Genomic DNA, 12,527 nt, shown 5'->3' with positions numbered 1-12,527 from the left:
TGCCAACACAGAGTGATTCCTTGAGAAAGAATGGATTCCACAAATAAAAAAGGGAGCTGCTTATAAATTGGTGACGTTATTATACTGACGTCGTAACTATAAAAAATAATGGTGTTTGACTAGATTACATCTCGTTGTCCAGATGAAGAAAGGGAATCAAATGAATATACTAACTTAATATTGACAACTTGGTCTCCCTTGCCACTTCTAAATGCTTATGCTTCAACAGCTGGATAGGAACCCAGTGTTGTGGCATTGCGTGAGCTGCCATTGGAATCTGCAGTTGCATGAAATGGTGAGTTAAGCTCCCCCGAATGAGATGACTTGCGGGATTTTGGGTTCTTTGGAGAAGCTGCATAGAATGCACTGAAATCACCCCCACTGCTTGTTGCGTAGATGGACGATGAGGGAAGTCCATGAAGTTTTGGCAACCCTGTTCGGTCATTACTCAAACTGTATCCCCTCTCGACATTTTCAGCTTCAAGTGGCAATTCATCCAGTGTCTGCCAGAAAAGAACAAGAATTATGAATATGATATGCAGTCAAAGGTGATCTCGCCTGGGTTCTAGGCTCAACCCTGGCGCCTAGCCATCGCCTCATAGAAGTTTATATATATATATAAAAATTAACTCATCTACTGCATGTCACTTGAGATAAAAATTAGCACTCACTCGGAAAGCCTGATGCAGAACTCGGAGTGTTTCCTTGGTGCGCTTCCTTTTTGTTGCCACCTCGTCGGGTTCCTGGAGCAACTCTTCATAAAGGTTGTCTCTGCTTTAAAACAAAATACCAAAACAACCATCAAGGTATATAAAATTAAATTGTTTACGGTAGTCAGCCCAGTACACTCACTACATATGAGTAGCTCAACTTTATATCTTGTGTCTTTTCTTCGCAGACAATGAGTACGGCCCTAGAATCTTGCAATACAGTATTGAAGTAATACCATATCCAAAATTGGGGTTCACCCAGCAACATTCAGGCTATTTCCAATCCAATGAAAGGTGCGTGCAAATTAAACTTACATTTTCACGAGTTGCACCAAGTTAAATATTCGGTGTGTGTATTAACAGGAAAGGCGTGGTAAGAAGCCACTGCGTCCTACTTTCTGAGGAAGGCCAAACAACCGTTTAAGCGAAAAAGAGGTAGTGCACCATGATCATCAAAAACATCCAAACAAAGGTTTAACTAAGGCATAACTAGAATATCTTAGGTCCACATCAGGCCTCAGGCGACCACTTTGGACAACCTTAACTAATAGCTTGACTAATCTCAAAACAAATCAGATCCCATACTATTGAAAGCTGTGTACTTCCATCATCAAGCTTCAAATTTTTATTAAACTCATTTGAATGTCTAAAGCAAGCAAATGCAACACAGAGGGTCTTCTGTTGCAATACAACACCGAGTGACCCAGGTCCTTGGGCGATCTGGTTCATGGAATCAAGTAGAATATACAACAAAAGAAAAAAGAAGCAATTATATCCACGTTTGAAAATCAACATGCATCAAATTTTGGTAATTGTGAGTATTCAGTATCAGAAATGCTACAAAAGCAAATTTAAGAATACATTGCAATCGAACTGCAGAACTAGACTATATTACCTGTAAAGCTTTTTAATGAATACATTGTGCAGCTCTCTTTTGGTATGATTGACCTAAAGAGAATTATCACAGCATCAGAAACCCAACGTTACAACTGACACTTTGCATTTATTAGCATATGACAAAAGCTAATGCAAATATAAAAGAATGTTTCTTCAAGTTTATGTTCTCAACCAAATAGTTTTCACTCATGAAACAAACTGTTGATAAAAACACTGTTCAGTTGAAATAACAAGGCTTTGTTGGTAAAATACAGCATGTGAAAGGGCATGCTATAATCTCGGATTATTTTATTAGAAGTGTGGAGGTAGTGAGGGAATGCTTTGAGATGTGTCATTGAGGAGGAATCTTAATAATTGGAAGTTAAATATTCTGGTCAAGTTCTTAGATGTAATTTATTTAGAGGGAGAAAGACTGATTGATGAAGATGGAAGAGAGTGGAAGTGGGACAAAGGCAATATATTCACAGTAAAATCTCTATATCAGGTGCTTGCTAAACAAAAAGCGGCTGACGAGATAAAGGAACATGAGGTCATTACTGATTTTCCTTGCAAAATGATTTTGGTCTCTTCATTATTTGTGCCTTAAGAGACGTGTCACAACTCACAAGACATACTGTATGTGCTTAAGCAAACAAGTAACAGTATATTCACCTACAGGTACTAAAAACAGGAGGCATACATTATATTAAAACTTCAATTATTTGTGAAATTTGAGGGTTAGGTGTAGCAATCACTAATAAATACGTGCATCCATGTCTGAGTTTATCTTATCTATATAGAAGTAAAAATGTGTCTGTATTCAAGCGTAAAAAATGGGAATCAAATAATACTATAATAGTAAACATAGTTTTATAAAAATAAGTAACTGATGTGTGATACCAACTCCGGTCAAGAAGCATCATAGTCCAAAGGAATAATGTCCCAACTTGATCCAGATAATTAGGAAAGGTTCAATGTGAAACCACATATATTTGTGCTTATTTAAGAGTAGTAGTAGCAAACATTTAATGGGCTTCGTATGGATTTTAGTGTTAGGTCCTTTTTAGTATAAAGTTTGGGCTGATGAACAACTCAAATAGTTGGGTTTAGTTTGACCCATTAGCCTAACTAGTACGACCCAGAAACCACAAGATTAAAGGAGTGTCTTCTCTCTTCTTCTTGAGGCTTCAAATACTGATGGCGGGGGTGGGTGTGTCCGGAGGGGAAAACTAAACTCATTGATGGAAAGATGCTACTTTCCTTTCTCATCAAATTTTATGATTAGTAGGCAAGTGCCTAACTTTCTAGGGTAGTGGTACTAAAATTTGTATGAATATTCTATGCTGATTTTGATTCTCATGTTTGAAGTATTAATTTATAGGTGCTGATTGTGTTGTCAGTTGGTATTGATTCATAAAAATAACAAAAAGCAAAAAAATATTTTCATACCAGGAAGTGCATGATGGCTTTGGGCACTGAATCTTCAACGTTCTTCCTCACGATGTCATAGTACGATTTCAACAGCAATTTTGTAATTGCTATTTCAAGGATCTCCTGCTCTGAATGGGTTTCAGAGGGCTTCAAGATCATTGGAGGCTAAGCACAATGTGCGCAGATACCATCAAATTAATAATAAAAGAAAAATGCAGATGCTTGATAGCTTATTTTGCTTACAAACAGATGTCTTCAGTTCAGTTACCTCTTTCAGCGTGATTGAAGAAAGTGCATGTTCCATGCTTTGAACTGGTTCACTATATAACCTGCTTGTTGGGTTCTCTTTTGTAGAATTACGGCTCTCACCCCCACCAAAAATTGATGATATAACCCAACCTGAACCAGCATTATTTCCTGAATATTATCGAAACATTATGAGTCAAGTAATATGTTTAGCCACCTCTTTTCTTTTCCAGTCCCACCAAAATTTGATGATATAAACCAACTTGAACCAGATTATTTCCTGAATATTATTGAAACATTACGATTCATGTAATATATTTGGCCACCACTCACTGCTATGTACTTTTTGTTCTTTTGCACCACTTACTAATGAATATTACTTGTCAGAAAGAGAAAAAAATGTAATATGTTTAGCCACCACCTCTTACAAGGAATGCAATGAACATTTCCAATTGAAAAACGTAAACAACAAACCAAGTCAAGGACTTGGGGTTTAATACCTTTCCAATTTACTTCTATTTTTATATACTGCACCCTACTTATCCATATATATATCATACAGTCATTCTCAAATATCGACCTCACGTTCATCTCCTTCAGGTATACAAAACTTAGAATGCTATTATTCATATGAGGAGGCTTACCAGATGATCCAGGTTTCTCAATCTCTGTGACAGAACGAACTCCCTAGTTGTCATAGAAAAATAAGAATAATAAATTATAGGCCATAACATTAAAATGCAGCATAATTGACAAATTTCAGTAAACTTCACATGATCGATGGTAAACGATCATAGCAACTTCATACCTGGTCAGCAACAATACCATTTGCAGGTGACCTAGCAAGAATAGCTCGAGATTTCAGAGTTTTTTCCGATGCTGGTAGTCTCTCAGAATCTAGCCCGTCCTAAATCCAGAAGGTGCAAATGAGTTACCAATGTAAAATAGGAAGGGCGCTTGCATATATTCATCAATCCAACCAAAGACGAACAGTTGCGTGGCAGGAACACAGAAAGGCATACCTTCGATCTATTCGTGGGAGCAGATAATTTGGAGGACTTAATCTGCTGCAATGCAACCTCTACAGCTTTACTCCCGCCAATGAAATTTGGGTGTGAAGTGTTTATATAGTCCATCTGTGAAATAAGGAAGCAAAAAAAAGACTGAAAATGCAGGTATTCTGTATAAACCAGTATGTCGAAAACAAAAAATGCATTGACAAAAAGAAACATATGAGATAGGTTACAACAACCTGCAAGGAAGAAAACACGAGAAGTGTGAGAGCAACTAATAAATTGGCTGAGAAAAGCCAAGTGGACATTTGTGAGTGCATGTTGCCTGTGACAACATCAAATGTCAAGAATGTCTTCCTAATAATAAGATGGGTCATAAACAAGATGTAGATTCAGCTAGACTGAGGGTTAAGGATCAAACTTCATAATGCAAACTACACCATGTGCACTGTGAGTCACTACGTAGAATGTTATGGTTCCATATAAATGCAGTCTAAATGATTGTGCCCACCCACAGTTCACACACTATCTTAACCGGAAGCTCAAATGCATGAAGAACACATAATTATCCCCAAAATCCATTTTTCGGGAGACCATCTATTCTTTACTCTATTTTATTTGCTTTTTTGCTACCCGGGTGTCCGGGCCAGCTTACGCGCACCTCAACTAATCCCAGGGCCCTGGTTGCAAATCCGACCAGGTACGGCCTCACCAGTGGCCTTGAAGGGAATCGAACTAGTGACCACTTCTTTACTCTATTGAACCCGCGTTGACCTACTTCTTATCTGATTGGTTTTAAAAATTAATTCTTCCTTATAAAAATACTGCAGAGTACGTCAATCTCTATAAACTAGCTTTCTGTCTTTACAACACGTTACACACTAATATGGAAGTCATCATTCGATACTATGCACAACCTTAGTCACCAGATCGTTGAGCGGGAGCGGAAACAGGAGCGCCGAAGCGCATAAAGTGAGAAATTCCCGTATTGAGAGCGTCTAGGGAGCGCTTGTTTTTATATATAATTTTAATTAATTTTTTATTAATATCTCACTATTTTTGTCAAGTGGTCCAATAGAAATCATTTTTATGAGTAATAGAAAAGTTAACAAAATCAATATGGCGACGGGCTAAATGCCTAAATGGCTCTGGTCCAATAACAATGTGCTCTAAGTCAAACAAAGTATAGAGCATATTTGATTAGGAGTATAGTAACGTATTGTTACTAGGAGCACCTGATCTTCTTCTTCCAAATTGAGAAGCAAATACGCACATTCCGCCATTACTGTATTGGTGAAATTTCTTAGTCCAGAACACGTATTCTAAGTCCATTAATCTTCACCTTATACGTACATGGGTTTCAAAAATCCTTCCCTTATTCTCTTTGCTCTAGACATTCTTTATGTTAAATTTATGAAATTACACCGATTACACAATTGGGGATTTCATTCTTGAATCAATTTTGATCTCAATTTCCATCGTACAACATATATTATTCAACAAGTGCAATTGGGTTATAATTGTTTGTTGTAGAAGGCATACTTGTATCAAAACCCAACGATTTATACATACCTAAAGGTAGAGTGCGGTTTCCAAACTGAAAGCACGGTTTTCAAATTTTCAGAGCGCGGATTTATGGAGGTTTGTGTTTAAAATCGCCGAAGCGTGGTTTGAGAGCGAGAATGCTACCTAGTTTAGACGGTTTGTGTGACTAAGTGCACAACACTAAAATGATAATCACACGGTACTAAATGTAACCACAAACAACAACACTTACAACAATTCATACTCGAAAACATTCAAGGAAGCAAAGCTGATCAAGACTCTATGAGTACAACCTCAACATAGTCCATGATACCCTTGATTGATCCAAAAAGTAACACAAAAACTATGGACATAAGATTTGTGGATAATGTTGACAATATCATAAAATAAAAGACAACAAAATTTATAGTGTCCGAGCCTCACATCCTAGATCTTCAGTGAAGGCAAGTTGATTCTGCAAAGCTATATAAAGTAGGTGCCAGTTGACTGCAAAAGGAAACTTTAAAGTACCTCCATTTCAATAAGGTGTCCAATCATCGTATTTGAAGGATCAAGACCTTCTCGCAAAAAATTTCCAATCACTTCATCCATGCGCCTTCTAAGAACAGGAAACCTCTGCAACTCATTGCTCATACAATGATGGCTCATCTGAGGTGAAGTCATTTTAATTTAGTGTTTGACGGTTGGGAAGAGGAAGACAGTCCCATGTTAATAATACTTTTAAGATATTTTAACAGTAAAAGTACCCCACCTTCATTAATTCATCATAGATAAAACTTGCACACTGAAGGCTTGGATCCAGCAGACGAGAAATCTGCCTTCTTATAAGAACTTCAAATGGTACCTATTTAACAAATAAAAAATCAAACCTATATTAGTTATATACTAAGTTACATTGACACGGATACATGTGTCCGTATCTAACATGGATACAAAGTGTTTAACACGGAGAAATATAAAAAATTGAGGTAAATCACATACAATATGTGTCCAACGCGGACACATGGATACGTATCCAACACGGATTATTTTAAAATATGGTGTGTCCAGGTAACATCACTTATATATAACTTGACAGAAAAATGACTATCCATAGCAAAAGACTGAAGCAAATTGTGGGTGCTGCTCCAGATCACAAAATATATAACAATAATAATGATAGGGACGCGGGAGCAAGGATAAATAAATAGTACATTAGTATTTCACCACATCGGGATCTATTATTTGCTTCATTACGTGTTTTACTAAAATCAGTCTTTCCATTTTAATTAGGATTAGGAGTCTACTTTAGTCTACCGAAAGACGACTGTAATCAAATTAAATTTAGAGTTAAAGGAATTAAATTTGAACTATATTGTAATAGACAGCACAGCGACGGCTAAGGCAGTAAAGTTATCTACAATAGTTTCAGATCCTTGTCAAAAGTGTTGCTAAGGGAGCAACTGGTAACCTAGTCCCTTGTCCCTGACAACATAGATATTATTATACAAAACTCGTGGTCGGATTTACTCCCACAAAGACAGATGATCCAAACTTAAGGCATTGGAACCACACGTTTGTAGATGAACCTCTTTCAACTTTCAAGTGGGGAAGAACAATGCAGGAGCACGAATGAATAATTAGTTTATTTCATTTTCATTAATTAGAATCTAGAGTCCAGTGAATTGAAATTTATATTACACAAAAATCTGCGGAATTTTTTTTGCAAGTAATTTCATGTGACATACCATGCAAATGATGAGGATAATGATTAAAAAAGAAAGAATTTATGTAAAAACTCTAACAGCAGCCCACCTCAGGTACAAAAAGAGCAGACTTAGGACCAGTTGCATTCTGGATGGCGGTGCGGATATCATCATCAGTTAGATCATCACAAGGATCAACCTCCTACAGGAGGATACAATTGTGTCAGTAAGAAAGGCAGGTTACTCGGGTGAACCAATAATAGATAGAGCCTCCAAGTGTCACATGGAAGCAAGGCAATAAGTCTAAGAGATTCCAAAACATGGAAAATACGAAAAGTAATTGCAAAAGATTACAATACTAGAAGAGTAAAAATGGTAGATCAAATATAACAGGCAATGGAATATTCATAGAAACAAATGAAAAGTTAGCTACAACTTTGAAAATCACAACATGTAAAAGAATCAAAAAGGTTTTAATACGCACTTCCAAACTCTTCACAAAGATTGATTGGAAGATATAATGAATCCTAGCTCCACCAGATAGCTCTGACGTTGACATGGCCTCATTTTTCCCCTCCACCATGGATGAAAACGCTGTTTTAAACAGATTATCCATGAGTCTTAAGAAGAACCAAGAATTTGCACAAACAATTAGCAACAATGGTAAAACCGGAAAATCATATTGAAAAAAAAATGATTTGTTTCTATGCAGATCACATATTTAAAACCAATTCAACAAGGGTTATGGATATGTACAAAGCCATTTTTTAGACGTTCCAAAAACTGAAAGAGGTGAAGCGGAGCAGCATAATACCAATAAAGAATCTAGTTACCTACATTATGAGGGGCTAGGGGCTGCTAGGTTTCGCAAGTGGGGCCGCAAAAGCACCTTGATGGGTAAGAACCATGTTTATCAAAAGTTGGCACCTTGGGGCACCTCACAGGTCTTAAAGACCATTGATGCCTTTGACCACATAAGTGCTACAGGTTAAGAAGTCTTAGACTCATAACTTCAAAGAAACAAATAAACTCCGGAGCAATCATGTTAAAAAATACAATTTTCAACTCTGCTTCACCATATGCAAATGACGCAAAATTCTGCTGGTTAAATTTGAACTGTGTGTGAACAAAGGTATGGTTGTCTTGGTAGGTGTTTTACCACCAAAATCTCTACCCAGAGAAGACGCATATCTATACCAGTAAGACAGTCATAACCCTTGAATCACCTTGATCTATTTTAACCAGTCAACTTTTGCTAAATATGCAGAATAACCAGGAAGAGCCTAAAATGTAAAACTTGGCCCTCAAAACTTATTAACTATTACTTGTGTAAAGTGTGACCATTTTCAGATACGTATAAAATAAGTATAAACAAATGAGTATGGCTATATGTATTTTCAACTTAAAAAGCTCAAGAGATATTAAATGGAACTTCGGGTAATGTCTACCTTCAGCATATTTTGTAAGAATGTTCAAGAGAAGAGCTCCTTGACCAGCCTGTGAATTGGCAGAATCATATAAATAATGTAAACTAATTTTATAAAGCAAAAGTCATATCAACAACTTAAAGAATCAGAACATATCAACCTACAACTGTGGTCTAAAAGATACATGAATAAGTTCACACTTAACATCTAGAATTGTATCTCCACAAGTGAAGCCGGTTTCATTTACAGCAATACAACTATACAAGTTCATTGTCTAACTACTGTTGTACTAGCATCACTCTGACAAACAATATTACATACTTTTGATTCCGTGATTTCCCCGTAGCTGGCATGCTCCTTTGCAACAGCGATTAATGCAGAGCTGATGCGTGATTTCAGACCTGGAAGTACGGTTTTGATGTGTTTCACCAGAATCTGCATGCAGCAAGATATAAAGATGATGTAGCTTGAAACAAAATGTAACAGGAGCTGATAATGTGGTACATTTTGACGTGACCAAACATCATAAAACATGTCAAAAGAAAGTATAGAAAGAAAAATCAATTTATTAGAAAAAATAAAAATAAAATGAAAAAAAGGAGAGGGTGAGAAATATTATAGAACAGAGATCAATACCATATACTAAAGAATGGAGTGAAAAATATATTTCTAACATAAAAACCACGTTCCTATAGGTGTCCAGAAGCCCCCTATAGGTACTTAATTATCCTACCTGGTTTAACTTCTTTGCCAACTGAGGGACACCACAGCGATCGGCAAGACCACTGTATACCTGCAGCAGCATTATACCAGATTTAAAAGACATTAACAATAAAGCCAATCCTAGATCATCAATAACCAAAGTAATCAGTATAAACATACAGGTTGGCTGCGGAAGAATTTATCCTCATACGCAAGGGCATCCTTGATGCTACGGTTGTTCATGATATCCTGTGTATTCATAACACAAATAAACAAAATTAGCTGCTTGCGGATAACACAAAGTAACCAACTCAAAAATTTTCAAGAATACAATTATACCAAACAAATTAATTACACCAAATCTGTTGCCTTTATATCACAAAACAATGTCAACGATTTGACATCAGTTTCCAGACATGCGCCTTTGATAATCAAACATTTCTTGATTAAAAGATACAAAATTAAACTCACAAACCAATATTTGTCATGGTTTAGCAAATCATGTGCCTGTTAATATAACAGAAATTATCATCACAACAAAGGATGACATCTTTACATGCCAAACAGATAAAACTAAATTATGAGCTCAGTCAACCTCCTGGTGCTTACCGAACAAGATGCCTTGAAGGCAACATCGAAAAATATGCCAAGATAGTAGATACCATATGATGTCATCATTTTATACCACTTGGCTACGATAGCACTTTTATTTGTTTTCATGGAAGAGTACTATCATTCAACTTCAGTGCCTACTTACAGGATTTTTCTCAACAAAATGCTACACCATTTGCATCACACAGCTACTCAAGTTTTTCATTAGAGTTGACATGCATTAAGAACATCTTTAAGGCTATATACTTAAGGCTGTTTGGCAGTACTGGAAAAACCCACATTACACCTTGCCTAAAAACACCCTAATTGACTCAATTGACTCAACTAGGCCTTGGGATTTTTGAACTCTATCCACATACACATACACATACACTGTAGTTGCTAATCAATGAATGGAGGGAGAGGAGAAAAACAATCCTCACCCAGCCAGTAAAATCTGAGTAAATAATGTCAAATTGTCTAGATACTCTACTTGTGAGCAGCAGGGTGCCAAGGTTACCTGTTGACTACGATTCACAACACCCACATAACCAAGTCGAAGTGGGATCACTTTCCCAAGCAAGAACTTGCTGGCATCAGTACCCCTGTCCATAATATCCAACTGATGCAAATTGAAGGAAAGTTAATAATTTACTTCAAAAGCAAACAACGATAACTCCCAATGTTGCTGAAATTTATGAATAAAAAAGTAAAAAGAAAGAAAGACAACATAGCTGAGGGCACCTTTGTAATTACACCAATAGTCCGATAACCTGCCAACAGATATAGTCATCACAATCATATCCCTGGTATCGTTGGCAATACATCCATACTTCCAATTACATGATGAAAAACAATCTTGTATAAGAATTGTGAAAAAATTATACCATCAGGATCACAAATGCCAGCAATCTGAAGTGCATCTGAATTTGCCAAATCCGCATTTGCTGGTGTAACTGCTAAAATCAAACAACTTTCATGCTTGATGTATGATATTATCATTGTTCTAATTCGAGCCTCAATATCAGATGGCTGGTCACCAACCGGGACTTTTGTTATCCCAGGCAAATCCACTAAAGTAATATCAAGAACATTTGGTGAATATATCTTAAGCCGGATCTGTCTGTCTGAAACACCCTTGTTTGCTCCAGCTTCCCTATCTGTTTCTGCCTGCAATTTTGAGAATAACAAATATTGTCAAGTAGTCAGAAAAATATAGAGATATAACAATGACACTAGTACAAGAACCCCATAGGTAACCCACACATTTTAAGATCCAGCCAACTATCAAAATGGCTTAACTTCTGTCTTAGGTTGATGCCTCATTTTATGAGGAGGGGAAAGTAACACCATTTAATTTCCTTGTAGCCAACTCAGAAGATGATTGAAACCCACATCTCTCTCCATAGTTATCAATATCATACGATATGTGTCACACAAGTGTATTGAAAATTTTATGTGATAAGTCTCTATGGTCGTATGGCATAGACATGCACAAGTGGTTTATGTGTAATACTAATTTGGAGCAAACACTAGTAGTTGAAGTGTAAAAGAATGTATGTAAAAGATGAATCTTTTGATAAAACAGACCTGAATCTCCTTCCTAATTTGTTCAAAATCATAAAATTTTTGATTCTTCAAATGGAGAAACTCTCCATACTCTTCCCCAGCAGTGCCATCAGGTTTCCTCTTAGTCTGAAGCAATTGCAAAACAAGTGGACGTCTAGTACAAATATCAGAACCTCTAGGTAGAAAATCTCTACCAACTAAAGCTTCTAGAACACTAGATTTACCACTACTTTGAGAACCAACAACAGCTACCTGCGGTAATTCTATGGTTGAATTACTTCCTAATTGTGCAAATATGTCTTGTAGTTTATTTACCATTGGTATTACTGAGTTAAACAGTATTGGGGGTGACGGAGTTTGTTGTTCGTCTGCCATTTTTAGTGGAACCCTAGTTTCTCTGGAGACTTCCGAGATTATGGGAAAATCAATTTTCAACGGGAAATTAATTCATTTTTTTTCTTTCTGTTGTTTAGGTTTTTGAAAGGGAAAGCACGGGTCAAACTTTTGTTCCGTAAGGCACTGAAAAACCCACCAGAAGCCCGACTTAAAAAGCCCAACCACCCACACCGTTCCTTTTTGTTAGATAGATAGATAGCTTAATTTTTTTTTTTTTTTTTTTTTTTATATCTTCATCTAAACTTTTGTTATGACACATGGTTGCGGATGTGGTGCTAGGTTTGAGGACCATTTGGGTTGAAGAAGTGTGTGTCGACCATGAGCAGTGATGATGCC

The 12,527-nt window shown here is 36.6% G+C and overlaps 1 protein-coding gene across 2 annotated transcripts; it reads right to left on the bottom strand.

Moving 5' to 3' along the window:
* Window positions 1-35: 35 nt before the first annotated feature.
* On the bottom strand, window positions 36-12,308 carry LOC147492519 (dynamin-related protein 3A-like). 2 transcript variants are annotated; one of them, XM_086565873.1, is made up of 20 exons: window positions 11,817-12,308; window positions 11,114-11,396; window positions 10,971-10,999; window positions 10,747-10,848; window positions 9,816-9,884; window positions 9,667-9,726; window positions 9,255-9,368; window positions 8,955-9,003; window positions 7,991-8,100; window positions 7,616-7,708; window positions 6,573-6,665; window positions 6,332-6,469; window positions 4,286-4,399; window positions 4,072-4,170; window positions 3,908-3,950; window positions 3,286-3,434; window positions 3,036-3,182; window positions 1,606-1,658; window positions 672-774; window positions 36-503 (listed from the first exon to the last, which is right to left on the bottom strand). In XM_086565873.1, the coding sequence occupies exons 1-20, from the start codon at window positions 12,168-12,170 to the stop codon at window positions 216-218; spliced, it is 2,490 nt and encodes an 829-aa protein (XP_086421999.1). In that variant the 5' UTR covers window positions 12,171-12,308; the 3' UTR covers window positions 36-215. The 2 variants fall into 2 exon arrangements, with proteins under 2 accessions (XP_086421999.1, XP_086422000.1); XM_086565874.1 differs by having other exon boundaries at window positions 672-771; window positions 11,817-12,283.
* Between the last annotated feature and the right edge of the window lie 219 nt (window positions 12,309-12,527).

Source organism: Coptis chinensis, chromosome 6, assembly GCF_015680905.1.
Source record: "Coptis chinensis isolate HL-2020 chromosome 6, ASM1568090v1, whole genome shotgun sequence".
In the NCBI taxonomy this organism is placed as follows: domain Eukaryota; kingdom Viridiplantae; phylum Streptophyta; class Magnoliopsida; order Ranunculales; family Ranunculaceae; genus Coptis; species Coptis chinensis.
This window is presented reverse-complemented; position numbering and strand designations above follow the sequence as displayed.